General features: G+C 45.3%; 1 protein-coding gene across 10 annotated transcripts in view; it reads left to right on the top strand.

Annotated features, from left to right (window-relative positions):
• LOC139531751 (receptor-type tyrosine-protein phosphatase mu-like) overlaps window positions 1-22,570 on the top strand; it is a 307,488-nt gene that overhangs the window by 149,001 nt on the left and 135,917 nt on the right. For all 10 annotated transcript variants that reach the window (XM_071328521.1, XM_071328518.1, XM_071328517.1 and 7 more), the window contains exons 8-9: window positions 17,643-17,951; window positions 20,497-20,606. In XM_071328521.1, the coding sequence (XP_071184622.1) occupies window positions 17,643-17,951; window positions 20,497-20,606 (419 nt within the window). The remainder of the gene's footprint in view (window positions 1-17,642; window positions 17,952-20,496; window positions 20,607-22,570) is intronic.

The following is a 22,570-nucleotide window of genomic DNA, read 5'->3' as shown; positions in this document are numbered from 1 at the left end:
TCCTCTTCAATTAAAGGGCCTCTGTAATGACTTAGCCTTTGGTATACAGCACATATAGCACTCTAGCTGCAAAGCAGGTGAATCTACACACCAACCCTATTTGGTCCCTATTCACTGTTAATGTATCCATTATCTTCTTTATTACTAAGGAAGGCCGTTGACTGGGGCAATATTAACCGACACCTTGACAAGAGAATTTTCAGACTGTAAGTATGAATTCAAATCGAATTGTATTTATCGCATGCTTCGTAAACAACAGGTGTAGACTAACAGTGAAATGTTTACGTACTGGCCCTTCCCAACAATGCAATGTAAGAAGAAAATACAAAAAAATAATAACACAAGAAATAAATACACAATGAGTAATGATAACTTGGCTGTATACACGGGGTACCAGTACCAAGTTGATGTGCACCGGTATGAGGTAATTGAGGTAGAAATGTACATACAGTACCATTCAAAAGTCGGATGCGGTCGGATGCCAAACAGTTGCCATACCAAGCGGTGATGCAGCCAGTCAAGATGCTCTCAATGGTGCAACTGTATAACTTTTTGAGGATCTCTGAGGGCACGTGCAGACTTTTTTCAGCCTCCTGAGGGGGAAGAGGCGTTGTCGTGGCCTCTTCATGACTGTGTTGATGTGTGTGGACCATGATAGTACCTTAGTGTTGTGGACATAGAGGAACTTGAAGCTCTCGACCGGTTCCACTACAGCCTCGAAAATGTGAATGGGGGCGTGCTCGACCCTCCGTTTCCTGTAGTCCACGATCAACTCCTTTGTCTTGCTGACGTTGAGGGAGAGGTTGTTGTCCTGGCACCACTCTGCCAGTTCACTGACCTCCTCCCTGTAGGCTGTCTCATCGTTGTCGGGGGCGGTAAATAAACCAAACCTGCCTTTTATCGGTGAAGGAGGCCATTACCCCAACACGCACATGCACACCGCAAACAGCCTAATCGCCCCAGGCAAACCACTGCGAGAGTAGAGCGAGGTAATTGGTGTGGAGAACGCTCCTCACTTCTCTCAAATTAGGGTGTGTTTAGCCTCCTCTGCGATCATTAGAAAATAGACTGTTATTTCACACTACTTACCCTAAAAGCTTTAACCTCTAACCTCGAGAGTGAATGGTAAGTGTCCGAGTCCAGTTGGGTTCTAACATAATGGGGAGGTCTTTATTGACTCTGTCTATTGCCACCCTTAAAAATTAGATGATAGAATATTGTTTCCACACAGTACTTCAAATGGATACTCTGACGTTTCCTGTATTTGAATGGGACATTTCTCACTCAGTGGTGTTTTTTCTTGCACTTCAGAGAAACCGTGTTTGTCAAAAGAAGCCTTTGTTAAATAAAAAATCCTAGAAATCCCGTTGAATGATTTTATATCAGATCATTTTATGGTGTGTGGTGAATGTGAAGTCTGAGGCAGAGAGTGGGCTTGTTTTAGAAGTAAACTTTTCACATGTTCCGATGTTTCATACTTGACATTTCGTGTACATGCTCCTCTCGTGTAATTGGATAAGCAAAGGTAATAGTTGGGAAAGGCTGGACTTCAAACAGTAAGGCAATAAGGAGCGTGCAGTCACTGATTACCCCTCAAATCAGTTATACATCAGCAGCTATTCTTATCATCAGTAGGACTCTTTCCTTTGGCTTTGGTGTCTGTTTAATGTGTTTGTTTGCGTAGTGTGTGGGAGAAGGAGAGAAATATTTTATATGGGCTTGGGAAAGAGTTAAATATTTGTATTCTTGTGTGCACGCGTGAGACTGCATCTGTGCATGAGCGTGCGTGCGTGCGTGCGTGTGTGCGTGCGTGCGTGCGTGTGTGTGTGTGTGTGTGTGTGTGTGTGAAAGTGAAGATTCCCCGAGGGGACTCCAGAGCAGGGCTAAGGTCTTTGTGGCTGGGAGCCAGAGAGCTCCTCAGAGGGACCAGATAAGACCTCGGCTCAGGGACCCTGCCCACCTCTACTTCCCTGCAGGCCCTCTACTGCCCCCTTCTCCTTCCCCACTGTCCACCTCTCTTTCTCTACTGCCCCCTTCTCCTTCCCCACTGTCCACCTCTCCTTCTCTACTGCCCCCTTCTCCTTCCCCACTGTCCACCTCTCCTTCTCTACTGCCCCCCTCACCCTCCCTACTGCCCCCTTCTCCTTCCCCACTGTCCACCTCTCCTTCTCTACTGCCCCCTTCTCCTTCCCCACTGTCCACCTCTCCTTCTCTACTGCCCCCCTCACCCTCCCTACTGCCCCCTTCTCCTTCCCCACTGTCCACCTCTCCTTCTCTACTGCCCCCTTCTCCTTCCCCACTGTCCACCTCTCCTTCTCTGCCCCCCTCACCCTCCCTACTGCCCCCTTCTCCTTCCCCACTGTCCACCTCTCCTTCTCTACTGCCCCCTTCTCCGTCCCCACTGTCCACCTCTCCTTCTCTACTGCCCCCCTCACCCTCCCTACTGCCCCCTTCTCCTTCCCCACTGTCCACCTCTCCTTCTCTACTGCCCCCTTCTCCTTCCCCACTGTCCACCTCTCCTTCTCTACTGCCCCCCTCACCCTCCCTACTGCCCCCTTCTCCTTCCCCACTGTCCACCTCTCCTTCTCTACTGCCCCCCTCACCCTCCCTGCTGCCCCCTTCTCCTTCCCTGCAGGCCCCCTACTTCCCCCTAACACACAGCCATTTCCCCATTACTTGGCACCACCATTAATCACTGGCCAGCAGGAAGACACACCAAGTTGTGTGTGACTCCACACAGTAGTTGTGTTTAACAATAGAGCTGTAACCCCGATGGTGGTCCTTGGCCACGCCATCCATTACATCACAATCAGCCCATTGAGAAAACTGTCTCTCTTCTGCCCTGGAGGATTGGTAGAAATGAGGAGGGGTGTGTGTGGTCGTGGCCCTTTCCAAAAATGCTGAGATTTGTTTTTATCATAGAAAAATAATAAAACGAGTAATAAATACATAATGAGTACTGATAACTTTGCGATATACACGGGGTACCAGTACAGAGTCGATGTGCAGGGGTACGAGGTAATTGAGGTAGATATGTCCAGTTGAAGTTGGAAGGTTACCTTAGCCAAATACATTTAAATTCAGTTTTTCACAATTCCTGACATTTAATCCTAGTACAAATTCCCTGTTTTAGGTCAGTTAGGGTCACCACTTTATTTTAAGAATGTGAAATGTCAGAATAATAGTAGAGATAATTATTTATTTCAACTTGTATTTCTTTCATCACATTCCCAGTGGGTCAGAAGTTTACATACACTCAATTAGTATTTGGTAGCATTGCCTTTAAATTGTTTAACTTGGGTCAAACGCTTCGGGTAGCCTACCACAAGCTTCCCACAATAAGTTGGGTGAATTTTGGCTCATTCCTCCTAACAGAGCTGGTGTAACTGAGTCAGGTTTGTAGGCCTCCTTGCTCGCACACTCTTTTTCAGTTCTGCACACATATTTTCTATAGGATTGAGGTCAGGGCTTTGTGATGGCCACTCCAATACCTTGACTTTGTTGTCCTTTAGCCATTTTGCCACAACTTTGGAAGTATGCTTGGGGTCATTGTCCATTTGGAAGACCCATTTGCGACCAAGCTTTAACTTTCTGACTGATCTCTTGAGATATTGCTTCAATATATCCACATAATTTTCCCACCTCATGATGCCATCTATTTTGTGAAGTGCACCAGTCCCTCCTGCAGCAAAGCACCCCCACAACATGATGCTGCCACCCCGTGCTTCACGGTTGGGATGGTGTTCTTCGGCTTGCAAGCCACCCCCTTTTTCCTCCAAACATAACAATGAACATTATGGCCAAACAGTTCTATTTTTGTTTCATCAGACCAGAGGACATTTCTCCAAAAAGCACGATCTTTGACCCCATGCGCAGTTGAAAACCGTAGTCTGGCTTTTACATGGCGATTTTGGAGCAGTGGCTTCTTCCTTGCTGAGCGGCCTTTTAGGTTATGTCAATATAGGACTCGTTTTACTGTGGATATAGATACTTTTGTACCTGTTTCCTCCAGCATCTTCACAAGGTCCTTTGTTCTGGGATTGATTTGGACTTTTTGCACAAATGTACGTTCATCTCTAGGAGACAGAACGCGTCTCCTCCCTGAGCGGTATGACGGCTGCGTGTCCCATGGAGTTTATACTTGCGTACTATTGTTTGTACAGATGAACGTGGTACCTTCAGGCGTTTGGAAATTGCTCTCAAGGATGAACCAGACTTGTGGAGGTCTACAATTTATTTTCTGAGGTCTTGGCTGATTTCTTTTGATTTTCCCATGATGTCAAGCAAAGAGGCATGGAGTTTGAAGGTAGGCCTTGAAATTCATCCACAGGTACACCTCCAATAGGCTAATTGACATCATTTGAGTCAATCAGAAGATTCTAAACCCATGACATCATTTACAGAAATTTTCCCAGCTGTTTAAAGGCACAGTCAACTTAGTGTATGTAACTTCTGACCCACTGGAATTGTGATACAGTGAATTATAAGTTAAATAATCTGTCTGTCAACAGTTGTTGGAAAAATTACTTGTGTCATGCACAAAGTAGACATCCTAACCGACTTGCCAAAACTATAGTTTGTTAACAAGAAATTTGTGGAGTGGTTGAAGAATGAGTTTTAATGACTCCAACCTAAGTGTATCTAAACCTAAGTGTATCTACATCCGACTTCAACTGTACATATAGGTAGGGATAAAGTGGCTAAGCAACGGAATAGATAATAAACAGTAACAGCATCGTATCAAATCAAATGTTATTTGTAAAATGTGCCGAATACAACAAGTGAACCCGTTCCCAACAATGCAGTTAAAAAGTACAACAATTTTATTTTACAATTTTAAGGGCCTAACTCTGACACCGCCTGGTTTAATGGTCCTGGATGGCAGGTAGCTCGGCCCCAGTGATTTACTGGGCCGTACGCACTACTTTCTGAAGCACCTTGTGGTCGGATGGCAAGCAGTTGCTATACCAAGCGGCGATACAGCCAGTCAAGATGCTCTCAATGGTGCAGCTGTATAATTTTTTGTGGATCTGCGGACCCATGACAAATCTTTTCAGCCTTCTGAGGGGGAAGAGGCGTTGTCGTGCCCTCTTCACGTGTGTGGATCATGATAATTCCTTAGTGATGTGGACACCGAGGAACTTGAAGCTCTCGACCTACAGCCCCATCCATGTGGATGGGGGCCTCCGTTTCCTGTAGTCCACGATCAGCTCCTTTGTCTTGCTGACGTTGAGGGAGAGGTTGTTGCACATGGAGGCACGCACACACACACGCACACACCACATGCACACACAGCTCTGGCAGTCCAGGGGTCTGACCTTTAGAGGAAACATGGCCTCTTCCTGATGAGAACAGATTTGAAACATGTCTCGTCTCGCTCTGCAGAGCCGTGTCAGGGCGAGTGGAGAGGGAGAGAGGATGAATGGAGCTGACACTTCTCCTCCCTCCATCTATTCATCCATCCTTCCATCCCGTCAGTCTCTACATGTGTGTGGTCAGTCCATCGTCACATCACTGTGGTCGCGGCACATAATTCAGAAAGACAGAAAACGTCTGGAAGCTGGTTTGTGCTTTGCCTTATTTGACAGACTCAGACAAGCCATTTATTTCAACAATAACACGGCATGAATCCTTTTAAGTCTTAGCTTGTTTTAGCGATGACACGGTGTGATGGTGAGAGACGTCTCCTTAATTGAGGTGTTAATATGTCATGTAATAACATGAATAATAAATGGAGTTACACTGACAGACCCTAGTGGGACGATGGAAGAAGAGGATGTGTTCCACAACATATTCATCTGGTAATTTGTAAACTTCCCCTCCCTCGGCTCCCAGTCTGGATCTTTTAACGAGCTGCAGGTGTCACGGCCACGCTCTCGCGCTTACCACCAATGTAATGGTGACTCTGACTTCACCAAGGGTGACGCTATAAAGCCGTTCACTACAATGGATGAGGAGCCATACGCGCACACACGCGCACACACACACACACACACACACACACACACACACACACACACACACACACACACACACACACACACACACACACACACACACACACACACACACACACACACACACACACACACACACACTCCTCAATACCACCACCAATATCGGTTATAGAACCTCTAAACCATGGGGTGTATGTACAGAATGGGATTGGTGGTTTTAGTAGCAGATGTGCCTCTGTGTCCTCCTACCATTATGAATAGGGGAAGATCAGGGGGAGAGGAGAAGAGGGGATGGATAGCGGTATACAGGAGAGCACTCACAGAGAGTAATTGAGTTTTGATTGTCGGTTGTCAAAAAGCCGTCATTATTGGCTGCTTCCACCTGATCTGAAGCGGGGCTTTGATAAGGATGAAAGCCGGATGCCATTACCCAGATGGCTGTGTTGATACTGTTGAAATCATTCTGTCTGGGTTTTCAAAAAACAATAAATGTGTGTGTGCCGAGGTACTCTGAAGTGAATAGCACAGTAGTAGAGATGAGTGACAGTGAGATCAGGACGGAGGTACACCAACATGAAACGCACATCCAAGCGGAACAACACTCTTCCTGTTGTGTTGTCGTCGATACTAAACCCCTTTATTTTTTTTAAAGCACTCCGTACACACGCATACACACACACACAACCACACACAGACAACTGGTCTCAGTGACAACAGCTGTTCCTCTGTGTCTCTGGTATCCCTGGGAAGAATCAGTGACATCTCGCCATCTCCCTCTCCGCTCGCCTGCGCCGGAGTTTAGTCTCCGCAACGCTCGAACGCACCCATGAGAATCTGTGCTGCAAGGCTGTGCAGGGGTCTGACAGCGTATCACACATCTCGCCGGGTGTGAAAAAGAGGACGGCTGTCAGTCAAACACAGTGTTATCTCCCCCTGTGCTGTACCAGAACAGCTATGAAGACCTCCTAAGGTGGAGAACCAGACTAGTTTACAAGTTATCTATCGATCTACACTATATATACAAAAGTATGTGGACACCCCTTCAAATGAGTGGATTCAGCTACTTCAGCCACACCCGTTGCTGACAGGTGTATAACATCGAGCACACAGCCATGCAATCTCCGTAGACAAGCATTGGCAGTAGAATGGCCTTATCGAAGAGCTCCGTGACTTTCAACGTGGCACCATCATAGGATGCCACCTTTCCAACAAGTCAGTTCATCAAATTTCTGCCCTGCTAGAGCTGCCCGGTCAACTGTAAGTGCTGTTATTGTGAAGTGGACGCAACAACTGCTCAGCCGCAAAGTGGTAGGCCACACAAGCTCACAGAATGGGGTCGCCGAGTTTCAAAAAAAAAGAAAAAAAAAAGAACTCCTGTTCTTGAATGTATTGAAAATGTTTTCAATGCCAAGTTCCAAACTGCCTCTGGAAGCAACGTCAGCACAACAACTGTTTGTCGGGAGCTGGGTTTCAATGGCCGAGCAGCCGCACACAAGCCTAAGATCACCATGCGCAATGTCAAGTGTTCGCTGGAGTGGTGTAAAGGTCGCTGCCATTGGACTCTGGAGCAGTGGAAACGCATTCTCTGGCGTAATGAATCATGCTTCACCATCTGGCAGTCCGACGGACGAATCTGGGTTTGGCGAATGCCAGGAGAACGCTACCTGCCCCAATGCATAGTGCCAACTGTAAAGTGACATTCAATGACATTCTAGACGATTCTGTGCTTCCAACTTTGTAGCAACAGTTTGGGGAAGACCCTTTCCTGTTTCAGCATGACAATGCCCCCGTGCACGAAGCGAGTTCAATACAGAAATAGTTTGTCGAGATTGGTGTGGAAACATTTGACTGGCCTGCACAGAGCACTGACCCCCATAGAACACCTTTGGGATGAATTGGAACGCCGAATGCGAGCCAGGCCTAATTGCCCAACATCAGTGCCGACCTCACTAATGCTCTTGTGGCTGAATGGAAGCAAGTCCCCGCAGCAATGTTCCAACATCTAGTGGAAAGCCTTCCCAGAAGAGTGGAGGTGGGACCAACTCTATCGTTCTTCTAATGCAAAATCCAGAATGAGCCTGAGAATTGAGGCTGTCATTTGATACAAGGCTTCTGCATGCAGGATGAACTGGCTGCCTTTCTTGCTCGCTCACACACACACTAAGCCACACACACCCCTGTGTCGGGGTAGGAGCGTGGCTGCCACAGACACGGCCAATTTGTTTCCTCTCATCCGGGACTAATACCTTTATTCTCCCTCCCAGAGCACTTAGTGCATCACAAGAGGCCTGCTGCTGCTCCGTAACACTGCTCACAGCAGAAGGGAGCTTAGGTAGAAAGATGCACCACGCTACGCTACACTATGCTAGCTACACCATGCTAACTCTGTGCTATGATACAGCTACGCTACAGCCGTTTTTCTCTGGCTTACACACTTTATACATTCCTTACTGTTGTTTTTAAATTGAATAATTGTGATGCTTTCGGTTTTGTACACCAGCTTCAAACAGCTGAAAATACTATATTGTTGGTTATGGTAAATATATTTCACAGTGGTTTAGATGGTACAATTATTCTCTACACTATACTTGCTCTGTTTTGTCATATAAACTGAAATTAGGCGAACTACTAGAATTTTAGCAACCAGGAAATGGCGGAGTGATTTCTGCATATTGCACCTTTTTAAATTATTTGATTATACTGGTACAAGTGGGGGGTAAGGCCGAAAATCCCACCCCTGCCGACCCTGGAATGCGATGAATATCAATTCTCTGGCAGCGTCATTCCTCTCCCCATCCATCCCTCCCTCCCTCTGCCATTCAGAGATGTCCCTACCTGGAGGTTTAAGGCCGGGGTAATAGGCTTCATCCATCTTCTCCACCGACGAGCAACCTTGGCCCCTGACCCGCCATTTTGTATAATTATATGACAGGTGTGTCAAAGAAGGCTCGTCGTGCTCGGGCTCTCCAAGCTATTTGGCTATTACGTGAGCAGGAGAGCGTGGATTGGTTCTCTGGTGATTGGAGAGGATGGTTAAGGGGACCTTGGTACCCTCTGGGAAAGAGATGGATGGACGTTCTTTAAACTTCCAATCCTATTCAGACACACAGACATGTGCATGCGCTCACACACAGGCACACTTTCCGCCATACTCAAGCATACAGTTATTGAATTTTTGAGAGAAAAGTTGGTGTGTTCAAGAAAAAATGCACACACAACTTTGTAACTTAATTTCCATTGAGAGCGGTTTGCGCTTCAATACTCTCCCACCACCCCTCCTCGCCACTTGTTTTTCTCCCATAACCTCCTGTCCTACTGTAAACCTATTGTGCATGTATGATGCGGTGTGTGTCTGCGTGTTTAAGGCAGACTCGAATCCCCATCTTCCACGGCCATTGCCAGCAGTCTCTATTACCCCAGAGGGAGACTGCCATGTCCCAACAGATGTCAAGCCATTCTCGCTCTGACCCTCTCTTCTCCCCCTCCCCTATTTCACCCTAATTTCTCACAATCTCGATCTTACTTTCTCCTCTCACTCTTTCAGTCATGACATTTCCCCTCTGCCAGAGAAACTGATCCCCCCCTCTCCTCACGCTCCTCCAGCACGGCTGGTGTGAATTTCCAATGTAGCGAACGCATGTCACTACCCGAAGACACTGGCTAATTTGATTTCTCTGCCTGGCCAGCCGGCAATTCCTCCACGCTTTCAGCGGACCAGAAACGTATTCACCATCCGAGTCCAACCTCAATAGTTCTCCCCACAAATAGAGGGGGGGAGACAGCGGAGAGCAGGAGATGGTAGGGAGGAGAGAGGTGGGAGGGGTGGTAGGGAGGGAAGGAGGGCCCTAGGCCTGTTGTCTGAGAGCGATAAGTGTGGAAGTCGTTTCTGAGTTTTGTTTCCTTTTAACGGGGTGCGTCTTTGAAGGACCGAAGATAGCATTTGTTTTGTGGAAATTGCGGCAGCTTTTTTTTCACAGGAAGGATGTATTTCTCACTTCTTTTGATCAGTTTCTGTTTCCCTGAGCGAGCACAGGTTTTATCATACGCCGTATCTGGAGGATTTACAGTGGGGCCCTGCCACGTGTTCCTCACTTTAATCATTTGAAGTCTGGCCTTGATAACACTGAACCGGACCATTCTCACTGCGATAAAAGGCGACTTGAAGAAGAAAAGAGCCTGTAGTTCAATACTCACAGAGACAGCGAGAGAGAGTTATCGCTACTGGTCAGATGGTGTGTGGGGGTGCCTGTGCGGACCAGTACATGCTTTCATGTATTGGTCCGTGTCAATGTGTGTCTTCCTTCATGAAAGTTTGTGACTACAGGTGTGAGTCTGCATGTTTGTGTGCGTGTATGTTTGACTTTGATATCAGTCTCCGTATTTCATTGGTGGCCATGGAGTTTTAGCCCTTATCTCCCTGCCTGCAGTCTGGTCACTGGGCTATTTGTTTACCCACCAACAATCACATAGCAGCATGAGCCCTACTTTATACTGTCTCTCGGCTTTATCACTAACTCACAATACACTCCTAGACCTGATCGAGAGACTAGGTTCTTTATCAGCAACTCACAATACACTCCTAGACCTGATAGTCTCTTTGCTTTCTCCTCTATATACACACACACACACACACACACACACACACACACACACACACACACACACACACACATACATTACTTCCAGCAGCTGATTACCTGCGTAAATAAACCGTGATTTGTCTGGTGGGAGTTTTTTTTTCTGCGACGCGGGTTAATCGATAAGATTGTTAAGTCTTTTGACTGTCTCACTATCAATTACAAGGTAGGAAGAGGGAAAATCAATGTGTTCAAAATGTATTCCAGATATCCAGCCAGACAGACGGGAGGGTGCATTGTGCAAAGGAAGGCGCTTGTGAAGTCTGAAGGGCAAATGGCTCCTTGGGGGGGAAGAGGGAGATGATATGGGGGAGGAGGTGGAGGGAGGGAAAGAGGGATCGTAAACAGAAGGTCAGCTGATTTGGGCTGTCACCCACACAGTGGCAGGCGCTGCTTCTGGCTAGGATGACGTGTGTGTGTGTGGGTTGTCCCAATAGAATAGATAGAGGTGTATATATTAATTCAGTCATCTCTGTCCTCATATTTGTCATAGCAAGGTGTGACATGCTTAGTTTTGAAGTCATTTTCTGCTGATAGCATATCCAAGTTGAGTTAGGCCATGCAGACCCTACTGCTTTGTACACTGCCTGATAGGAGCTACTGTGTGTGGCCGACAGTGTCTCCCCTGTGTAGTTGAGATGTTGACCTCACTCTAAATGGCCAATTATAGACCCCCTCTCTACTGAGTTTTAATAGAGAGACGCTCTCTCTTTCTCTTCCTCCTCCATGCTGGGGTCAGGAGTCATCCTATAGGGCATTCATTAATTATTGTTTTACCACTGTCTGTTCGATGCTCGGGGAATTGGAAAGGGGCGGAATTATTGCTGTGGTCAGGACATAAGTGAAGTGTACACAACACCGCTCCCGTTGACTGGGAATGAATTCCCAGGTATCTGGAATGCTGGAGTTATTGATTTATGGGTGGAAGGGGGTAAGAGGCCCTGTGGGCTGTTTACTGTCACAACTCCCTTGCTCGCCTATCTATCTCTCTTTCTCTTTCTTGGCTAACTCTATATTTATCTGTCTTTCTATCACTATTTTTCTCACTCTTTCTTCCTCTTGGCTCTTTCAATTCTCTGTCTTCCTCTGCTCTCTTTTCTCTCAAACTCGCTCTCTCTTTTTACCTATACTCCTGTCTCTCTGTCTCATTCTCCCTCCTTGCTCTCTAAGATTCAGTGGTCCGGTTATGGTACGACATATACAGTCGTGGCCAAAGGTTTTGAGAATGACACAAATATACATTTTCACAAAGTCTGCTGCCTCAGTGTCTTTAGATATTTTTGTCAGATGTTACTATGGAATACTGAAGTATAATTACAAGCATTTCATAAGTGACAAAGGCTTTTATTGAGTCAATATTTACAGTGTTGACCCTTCTTTTTCAAGACCTCTGCAATCCGCCCTGGCATGCTGTCATTTAACTTCTGGGCCACATCCTGACTGATGGTAGCCCATTCTTGAATAATCAATGCTTGGAGTTTGTCAGAATTTGTGGGTTTTTGTTTGTCTACCCGCCTCTTGAGGATTGACCACAAGTTCTAAATGGGATTAAGGTCTGGGGAGTTTCCTGGCCATGGACCCAAAAATATCGATGTTTTGTTCCCTGAGCCACTTAGTTATCACTTTTGCCTTATGGCAAGGTGCTCCATCATGCTGGAAAAGCCATTGTTCATCACCAAACTGTTCCTGGATGGTTGGGAGAAGTTGCTCTCGGAGGATGTGTTGGTACCATTCTTTATTCATGGCTGTGTTCTTAGGCAAAATTGTGAGTGAGCCCACTCCCTTGGCTGAGAAGCAACCCCAAACATGAATGGTCTCAGGATGCTTTACTGTTGGCATGACACAGTCTCACCATGTCTTCTCCAGACAAGCATTTTTCCGGATGCCCCAAACAATCGGAAAGGGGATTTATCAGAGAAAACGACTTTACCCCAGTCTTCAGCAGTCCAACCCCTGTACCTTTTTCAGAATATCAGTCTGTCCCTGATGTTTTTCCTGGAGAGAAGTGGTTTCTTTGCTGCCCTTCTTGACACCAGGCCATCCTCCAAAAGTCTTTGCCTCATTGTGCGTGCAGATGCACTCACACCTGCCTGCTGCCATGCCTGTGCAAGCTCTGTACTGGTGGTGCCCCGATCCCGCAGCTGAATCAACTTTAGGAGACGGTCCTGGCGCTTGCTGGACTTTCTTGGGCTCCCTGAAGCCTTCTTCACAACAATTGAACCGCTCTCCTTGAAGTTCTTGATGATCCGATAAATGGTTGATTTAGGTGCAATCTTACTGGCAGCAATATCCTTGCCTGTGAAGCCCTTTTTGTGCAAAGCAATGATGGCGGGACACGTGTTTCCTTGCAGGTAACCATGGTTGACAGAGGAAGAACAATGATTCCAAGCACCACCCTCCTTTTGAAGCTTCCAGTCTGTTATTTGAACTCAATCAACATGACAGAGTGATCTCCAGCCTTGTCCTCGTCAACACTCACACCTGTGTTAACGAGAGAATCACTGACATGATGTCAGCTGGTCCTTTTGTGGCAGGGCTGAAATGTAGTGGGAATGTTTTTTGGGGGAATCAGTTCATTTGCATGGCAAAGAGGGACTTTGCAATTCATCTGATCACTCTTCATAACATTCTGGAGTATATGCAAATTTCCATCATACAAACTGAGGCAGCAGACTTTGTAAAAATTAATATTTGTGTCATTCCCAAAACTTTTGGCCACGACTGTACTGTACAGTTTGTATATCAGCTGTGAATGGGCGTTGTTGCCTGTGATGTCTGGTGAGGACCTGCCTTACAACAGGCCTACAAGCCCTCAGTCCAGCCTCTCTCAGCCTATTGCGGACAGTCTGAGCACTGATGGAGGGATTGTGCGTTCCTGGTGTTACTCGGGCAGTTGTTGTTGCTAGCCTGTACCTGTCCCGCAGGTGTGATGTTCGGCTGTACCGTTCCTGTGCAGGTGTTGTTACACGTGGTCTGCCACTGCGAGGACGATCAGCTGTCCGTCCCGTCTCCCTGTAGCGCTGTCTTAGACGTCTCACAGTACGGACATTGCAATTTATTGCCCTGGCCACATCTGCAGTCCTCATGCCTCCTTGCAGCATGCCTAAGGCACGTTCACGCAGATGAGCAGGGACCCTGGACAGTAGATAGGCCTCTTTTCTTAATTTTTTTCATAACTGTGACCTTACAGAAGGTAGGCACTTAAGCTGTTAGTGTCTTAACGACCGTTCCACAGGTGCATGTTAATTAATTGTTTATGGTTTATTGAAAAAGCATGGGAAACAGTGTTTAAACCCTTTACAATGAAGATCTGTGAAGTTATTTGGATTTTTACTAATTATCTTTGGATGACAGGGTCCTGAAAAGGGACCTTTTTTTGCTGAGTATATTAATGCTATAGCATACAATGGCATTCTAGAGAATTCTGTGCTTCCAACTTTGTGGCAACAGGTTGGGGAAGCCCCTTTCCTGTTTCAGCATGACAATGCCCCGTGCACAAAACGAGGTCCATACAGAAATGGTTTGTCGAGATCGGTGTGGAAGAACTTGACTGTCCTCTCACTAATGCTCTTGTGGCTGAATGGAAGCAAGTCCCCGCATCAATGTTCCAACATCTAGTGGAAAGCCTTCCCTGAAGAGTGGTGGCTGTTATAGCAGCAAAGGGGGGACCAACTCTGTGTTAATGCCCATGATTTTGGAATGAGATGTTCAATGAGTAGGTGTCCAAATACTTTTGGTCATGTAGTGTAGTTCTCTCTCTCTCTTTCCCTCTGCCTCTCACATACTCATGCCTCATTCACAGCGGTAACATTTCATGGGCTGTGGAGAGAGAGAAACATTTTTGTCTCCTCTTCTGTTTCCTGATTGGAATTGTTGTTCTGATTTAGGTTTCATCCTATACCTCTGTCACCAGCGTTTTTATCCTTATCTAATTCCTCATTATTCATTATTGTTATCCTTTTGAAAAGGAACTTTTGACCCCAAAAATGTTTTTGCTCTCCTGCTTTCCATTGGGACATTTTCAGTGGTATTATGCCGAAGTGCTCCAATTATGCTTTCAAGTATTCAAAGTTATGTTTTTCTATGCGCAATCAACACATAAAGGAAACAGTAAGCACTCTTCTGCGGCGAGGCCCAATTGCCATTGTGCTCTCCCCTCCTCTGGATTACTTTGAATGTCTCGCAGCATCGGCGGACACTTAGGCTGCAGCTCCTGAATAGTGAAGAAGACTAGATGTGCAGTGGAAGACTCCTCAGGCCTACTATCCAGCTGAGCTCCCTGTCAGTTAAGCCAGTGATTACCGTTTAGAACGGTGACAATGTTACACACAATGGGTTCTGGATTGCACAGTCGTACGAGTACAATGGGAAAGTGCACTGCAGACTTGGAAACTGTGGTTTAGTGAGAGGTACCTATCCTCAATCCTAGCGTTTAAGAGCCAAGTGGGGTCAGGTGAGTGAATGCTGTATAGGTGAGTAGACCATAGAATCACAGATGATAGATGGTGCTTTGTCATCAGCTATGTTCATGTGATGTCAACTGAAAAGTGCATTGAAACTATTGTGCTTATGAAGTGAAATGGAGATATCTGGCACAATTCCACCAGCACTTCCTATTAACAGAATATATATTTTGAGTATATTGGAGGACAATTGTCTTCCTGATCAACTGAGGGGAGTTCTGAATGGCCAACAGTGTCCATCTCTGTCCTTGCATTATCAGGCAGGCTACTCAACAGTACCTAAACCAAAGAGCCACAGACCAATGTAACCCGACTGTCATCACCAGAGACATGCTAGCCTGCTCTTCCGAGACCACTCACAGGCCCTTTGGATATGCATCAAAGACTAGAGGGAACAGAAAATACACTGTTGGCATTTTCAAGTCCCACACCTGCACCGCAACTGTCCCCCATTTTTTTTCAGCACGGGGAGTTTGTTGTGATAGATGCAGCCGTGAGCCAAAGAAGCTTTTAGTTCAGCCCACAGAAGCTCTCAAGCTCTCTCAATCACATCAACAGTTGAGGAAAGAAGAGAGGATGTGTCTTTTGTGTGGCAATTTTCGCCCCCCTTCTCCTTTTTTCTCCCACAATGCTGCTCTCGAATACAAAGACATCCCTGTCCTCTTGCAATCTACGTCTTTGATTTCGTAGAACAAAGGTTCGAGCCTTGCAGCGTACTCAGTGATATTAAGAGGTATTTCAATAAAGCATTGTTTTGTGCTTTAATCTTACACTTAGTATTGCGTTGTAAGGAGCATGCTTTGGCCTACAAGCTAATGTTGAACAACACGACAGATGAACGCAGGGTTTGATTCTGACTTGCACACGTGTCCTCCTGTGGTATAGCGTTTCTCCCCTTCTTCTCTTGACATTCCTCAGTTGGAGTGGCTCTAGGTGGGAGGTCAGCCATAGTCGTCTTTCTCCCCATAACAGTGAGTGTGACCTTGCTTTCCTGTCACGGTATATCACCTTCACACATTTCCACAACACAGCGCTCTGATCCTGTGTTTAGGAAATTGAATAGAGAGGTTATCTGCTAGCTTATGTCTGTATTCTTGGAAAATACTCCTCATCCTCCCTATATCCTACTTTTGTTTAGTAGAAACGGCACATGATTGAAGTTAGATGAAAATATCCAGCCAAATGTGGGATTACTATGATGGAATCTAAGCCTTGGACAATATTTGATTGATCAAAATCTATATAACAGACAATAGGAGATTAGTGGATTAGTCTGTCGTAATCAGAAAGGTCTTACTCCTTTGGGATGTTGCGCAAAACTGCAAAAGGAAGTGTAAAAATAGAGTAAGAGTGCTGTTAGATATCCTTTCATCCATCTCTTTTGTCTGATCATCTCTGTGATGCATGTAGTTGGCTGCACTTCTCCATTCAGCTGAAGTTAAAAGAAGTTAAAGACTTCACAGAGACCTTTCTGGAAGTGCGGAATGTTCGGATTTTAGTGATTAATGCCATAAATCTAAGGAGTGCGAGTGACTGGCTTGTCAGAATCTGATTTCTGCCTGTAAAACGCCTTCCCCGAGAGCTTTATTACAAGACTGCTGATTAAAAGGTGCTCCCAGCCCCCTTATTTTAATCTCGGCTCCCTCGTGCTCCGAATAGAAATACAAATTTAAAAAATGTACTCTGTACTTAGATACTTGGACATTCATATAAACCCAGGACAAAATAGAGTCCTGTCCATGAGCATGTTTTTTCAAGATGTCCTCTCAATGTCAGCAGAAAGAGAAGTGGACAATGTTAAACCACTGGGCATCTCCTTTTCTGTCTTTGTTGCCATGGCATTAAACCTCACAGGTTTTGTCTCTGACCTAATCTTTCTCACAGAGTCGGTGAACATGGAGAGGATTATACAAGTACAATTGAATGGGTTTTGCCCACTCATGGTTTCCATCCAGCTTCAATTGGAACTTGGTCTCCTTATCAGAGTCCACCCGGGCTTGCCAAATTGCCTATCTGGTGGCTCCCGTGGTCCGAGAGCAGCATGGCTCATGTAACTCTTAAGTGTTAGAGAGCTAAATTCCACAGAGATGGACTGCCAATTGAACCCAGGATGGAAATGTATCCTATTACAGTGCTGTGTGTGGCTGCCTTCACTTAACATGGGAGAGAGTAGAGATCAGATAGAGCAGGAACCATGGCTCTCTTATTAGACCTGATGGGTTCTAGAGGGCCTGGGGTGGCTGTCTGGACAGAAGTGTTGGGAACATGTCCTATTCCCTGTCAGAGTGGGGGTACCCCAAGGATCAGTGGTGGGACCATTACCATTCCCAGTCAGAGCGGGGAGACTAGGGGGTTACACAGTGCCACAGCAGGTAAAGGATGGGTAGCTAAGAGGATTGGGATGTTGTTTTTGATACTTGCCAACATTCCTAGCCTTTAGATAACAAAAAGCTATATTAAAATAATGGTGAAAATGTTTTAAATATGTGAAATAATCTCCATGTTTGACACAGGCTGCGATAAATTAGTGTTGATGTTATCTTTATGATTGACTAACTTTTCCCTTCCTGTCCCCTTCTCTAAAGACCCCATGCACGGTCCCCGAAGACTGGAGGTGGTGGACATCAAGTCCAAGCAGATCACAGTGCGCTGGGAGCCCTTCGGCTACAACGTGACCCGCTGCCACAGCTACAACCTGACTGTTCAGTACCGCTACCGGGCCGGCGGCAAGGAGGAGACCCGGGAGGAGGTGTGCTACGACACGCTGAGTGTGGCTCCGCAGCACACCATCCGGAACCTGTCGCCCTACACCAACGTCAGTGTCAAGCTGGTGCTGAGGAACCCAGAGGGCATCAAGCAGAGCACGAACGTGGGCGTGCTGACCGATGAGGATGGTGGGTGCATCCGAAAGAGGGAGACAGGGCGGGGGGAAAAAGAGAGTGGGTGGGTGGGTGGGGAGAGCGTGGGGGTGGGGGGAGCGAGCGGGTGGGGGTGTTGGGAGAGCGTGGGGGTGGGGGGGAGCGAGCGGGTGAGGGGTGGGGAGAGTGAGCGGGTGGGTGGGGGGAGAGAGAGAGAGAGCGCGCGCTCGAGAGAGGATGGTGGAGAGGGATGGGGGAGAGAGAGAATGGAAGAAGAGATAGGGGGGGAGAGAGCGGGAAGGGAAAAATAGAGAAAGCTTCTAAGAATTGAAATAGAGTTGATCCCAACTCTGCCCTGCCAACACTTCCAACATTCAGCCTTTCAAGGTCATCATTGGGGTCCAAGAGAGCACAAAAGCATGAGGGCTTGTGTTTCAATAAGGGAAAGATAGTTATTTGAAAGCACTTACATTACCTTCTTTTGATACGTACACCTACATCTACTTCTGTGATGCTTTATTAGTTTTTTTCCTGCTTTGGCGCTCAAGGCCATTTGAAGATTACATTCTCACTCTGCTCCTCAATAGCCCTTTGGAGGTTATTCAAATTGATATCAAACGTTCAAAGGACCTCTAATGGAATTATCTGCATGATAACAAGTTTAACTTTTCCAAATGAGTATAGGAGGTGCCTTTAAGTTGCACTGCTTTTCAAAAAGAAATGTAGAAACTAGAAACCTTTGACCCTGTTATGAGTAAGGAAATGTAATGGTTTGCTTTCCTTTCATTTCATTTTTTTGCCAGTTAGTCCGTACATTTTCTAGCTGTCCTTGACCCTAATGCAGTTTGTTTTGCTTCCGATTCAATATACAATGTGAGGACCCAGAGCTCTGTATCAGTTTACTGTAGTGTACCTACAGCCATGATGTAAAGCCTCTGTATCAGTTTACTGTAGTGTACCTACAGCCAAGCTGTAAAGTCTCTGTATCAGTTTACTGTAGTGTACCTACAGCCAAGCTGTAAAGTCTCTGTATCAGTTTACTGTAGTGTACCTACAGCCATGCTGTAAAGTCTCTGTATCAGTTTACTGTAGTGTACCTACAGCCAAGCTGTAAAGTCTCTGTATCAGTTTACTGTAGTGTACCTACAGCCATGCTGTAAAGTCTCTGTATCAGTTTACTGTAGTGTACCTACAGCCAAGCTGTAAAGTCTCTGTATCAGTTTACTGTAGTGTACCTACAGCCATGCTGTAAAGTCTCTGTATCAGTTTACTGTAGTGTACCTACAGCCAAGCTGTAAAGTCTCTGTATCAGTTTACTGTAGTGTACCTACAGCCAAGCTGTAAAGTCTCTGTATCAGTTTACTGTAGTGTACCTACAGCCATGCTGTAAAGTCTCTGTATCAGTTTACTGTAGTGTACCTACAGCCATGCTGTAAAGTCTCTGTATCAGTTTACTGTAGTGTACCTACAGCCAAGCTATAAAGTCTCTAATAGTTTACTGTAGTGTACCTACAGCCAAGCTGTAAAGTCTCTGTATCAGTTTACTGTAGTGTACCTACAGCCATGCTGTAAAGTCTCTGTATCAGTTTACTGTAGTGTACCTACAGCCAAGCTGTAAAGTCTCTGTATCAGTTTACTGTAGTGTACCTACAGCCATGCTGTAAAGTCTCTGTATCAGTTTACTGTAGTGTACCTACAGCCAAGCTGTAAAGTCTCTGTAATAGTTTACTGTAGTGTACCTACAGCCAAGCTGTAAAGTCTCTGTATCAGTTTACTGTAGTGTACCTACAGCCATGCTGTAAAGTCTCTGTATCAGTTTACTGTAGTGTACCTACAGCCATGCTGTAAAGTCTCTGTATCAGTTTACTGTAGTGTACCTACAGCCAAGCTGTAAAGTCTCTGTATCAGTTTACTGTAGTGTACCTACAGCCATGCTGTAAAGTCTCTGTATCAGTTTACTGTAGTGTACCTACAGCCAAGCTGTAAAGTCTCTGTATCAGTTTACTGTAGTGTACCTACAGCCATGCTGTAAAGTCTCTGTATCAGTTTACTGTAGTGTACCTACAGCCATGCTGTAAAGTCTCTGTATCAGTTTACTGCAGTGTACCTACAGCCATGCTGTAAAGTCTCTGTATCAGTTTACTGTAGTGTACCTACAGCCATGCTGTAAAGTCTCTGTATCAGTTTACTGTAGTGTACCTACAGCCAAGCTGTAAAGTCTCTGTATCAGTTTACTGTAGTGTACCTACAGCCAAGCTGTAAAGTCAATAAAATAAAACAAACCATGCTGTGCTCTCACAACAGCTTTTAGGAGGTTCCATCTAATGTGCCTTTATTGAAGTAGTTGAAAGAGACAACGGCAGAACCATGACCGCCCTGCGCCCCCATGAGACCTCAGTTGATCCTTTTCACCAAATCATTCAAGCTTGGTCTGGAGAAAGTTCGCCGCCAACCGCCCAATCTATGGGAATCACGATGTCGATTTATGATGGTGTTAGGATGTTGAAGTGGCTCAATATCGAAAATGGTCGATATTTAATTTGCTTTGAATTTATTTCCCCCTCGTTCCTCTCCTCCATAGTGCCTGGCGCTGTGCCACTCGAGTCCATCCAGGGGAGCACGTACGAGGAGAAGATCGCCCTGCGATGGCGCGAGCCTGTCCAGACCTACGGTATCATTAAGCAGTATGAGGTAAGATCTGAGAAACTCCCGAGCCCATTCGCCCACCCAGGCCCAGCTTCTCTCTCTCTTCCTCCCCCTCTCTCTCTCTTCCTCCCCCCCTCTCTCTCTGACTCTCTTTTTGTTTCTCGCTCTCAATTCAATTCAAATAGGCTTTATTAGCATGGGAAACGTGTTTTCATTGCCAAAGCAAGTGGAATAGACAAAAAGCAAAAGGGAAGTTAACAGTAAACATTACACACACAAACGTTTTAAAAGAATAGAGAGATTTCAAATGTTATATTATGGCAATGTACAGTGTTGCAACAATGTGCAAATAAAACTATGAAAGGGAAAATAAAGATCTAATTACATTAATGGTGGTTATACCCCACTGTTTGCCCTTTTCTTGTGGCAACAGGTCACACATCATGCTGCTGTGGTGGCACACTGTGGTATTTCACCTAATATATATGGGAGTTTATCAAGATTGGGTTTGTTTTCAATTTCTTTGTGGTCTGTGTAATCTCAGGGAAATATGTGTCTATTATTGCCATACATTTGGCAGGTTAGGAAGTGCAGCTCGGTTTCCACCTCATTTTGTGGGCAGCCTCTTTCAATAGCAAGACAATGCTCACTGACTCTGAACATAGTCAAGGATTTTCTTAAATTTGGGTCAGTCACTGTGGTCAGATATTCTGCTACGGTGCACTCTCTCTATTTAGGGCCAAATAGCATTCTAGTTTGCTCTGCTTTTCTTTCTTTTTTTTCCTCAATGTGCCAAGTAATTATCTTTTTGTTTTCTCATGATTTGGTTGGGTCTAATTGTGTTGCTTGACATTTGCTCAGGACATTGTTTTTACTGAGGAAATGTAGGAGTCTGCTATTAATGATAATGCAGAGGATTTCCCCAAGGGTGCTGTTGACTCATGTTTGTTCTTTGTTATAGGGCCAAAAATATTGGAGAAGTGGTTTATCCATCTCCATTTTGGATAGATAGCTCTTCTTGTTGTTTTTAGTGTGTTCCAATTTTCCCAGAAGTGGTTCGATTCAATAGATTCTTCAATTACATTGAGCTGATTTCTGACGTGCTGTTCCTTGTGTATTTTTGCACTGTTTTAGTGTTTCAACATAGAGTACCACAGTATGAGTCATAATACCCATAAAACCTAGCGTCAAACAAGGGAATGGTTACAATTTTTTCCCCACCATTTGTTTTTCTTCCTTATTTGAAGAAACACTTCAAATAAGGACTGTGTTTCGTGTAGGCTTACCCTTGTGTGACGCATTGATAAGCGGGTGACGTTTATCAATATATTCGCCTGCATTTACCCCCCCCAAATTAAATGCAAATAAGCTGCTAATGTGGCTATTATAAAGAACTACAAATGCCATGATGATCTGGATGAGACTGCCGAATCGAGGCAAAAGTAAGAATCTCTGGATTAACTATCTAATGTTAGCTAAATAATGTAATAAATAAATTGGCAAAATATATTTAAATGGACAATTCTGTGAACTGTATTGTGCAAGTTATAAAAAGACAATACCTGTTAGCAAAGGTGTCAGCTAGAGATGACGTGCAGAAGCTTGCAGGGATTTGTAGATTTTCTTGATGTCTACTTTGATGCTAATTAGCATTTTCGAATCTGAGAGTAAATAGAGTCAAATATATAGATAAAAGTCAGCTTGTCCGAGAGAGATTTACATGGTTATCAAAACGTAATGCAAGGTAAGCCTACACGAAGCACAGCCCTTATTTTAAGTGTTTCCAAAATTCCCTATGTTATAAATGAATGGTGGGAAAACAATTGGAACCTTTTCCCTGTTTGACCGCTAGGTTTTATGGGTATTATACCACCACCACTGTGGGGCTTTATAATGAAGTTGTAGGCTCAGGTTTGTCTCTTGTTTTTGGTTGGATCGGTTCCTAAATTCCTTTCTCAGGTTTTTACACTCTTCATCAAACCATTTGTCATTGTTGTTAATTTTCTAAG

Source organism: Salvelinus alpinus, chromosome 10, assembly GCF_045679555.1.
Source record: "Salvelinus alpinus chromosome 10, SLU_Salpinus.1, whole genome shotgun sequence".
Lineage (NCBI taxonomy): Eukaryota > Metazoa > Chordata > Actinopteri > Salmoniformes > Salmonidae > Salvelinus > Salvelinus alpinus.
The sequence above is the reverse complement of the archived record's forward strand: the minus strand, read 5'-3'. Positions and strand labels throughout refer to the sequence as shown.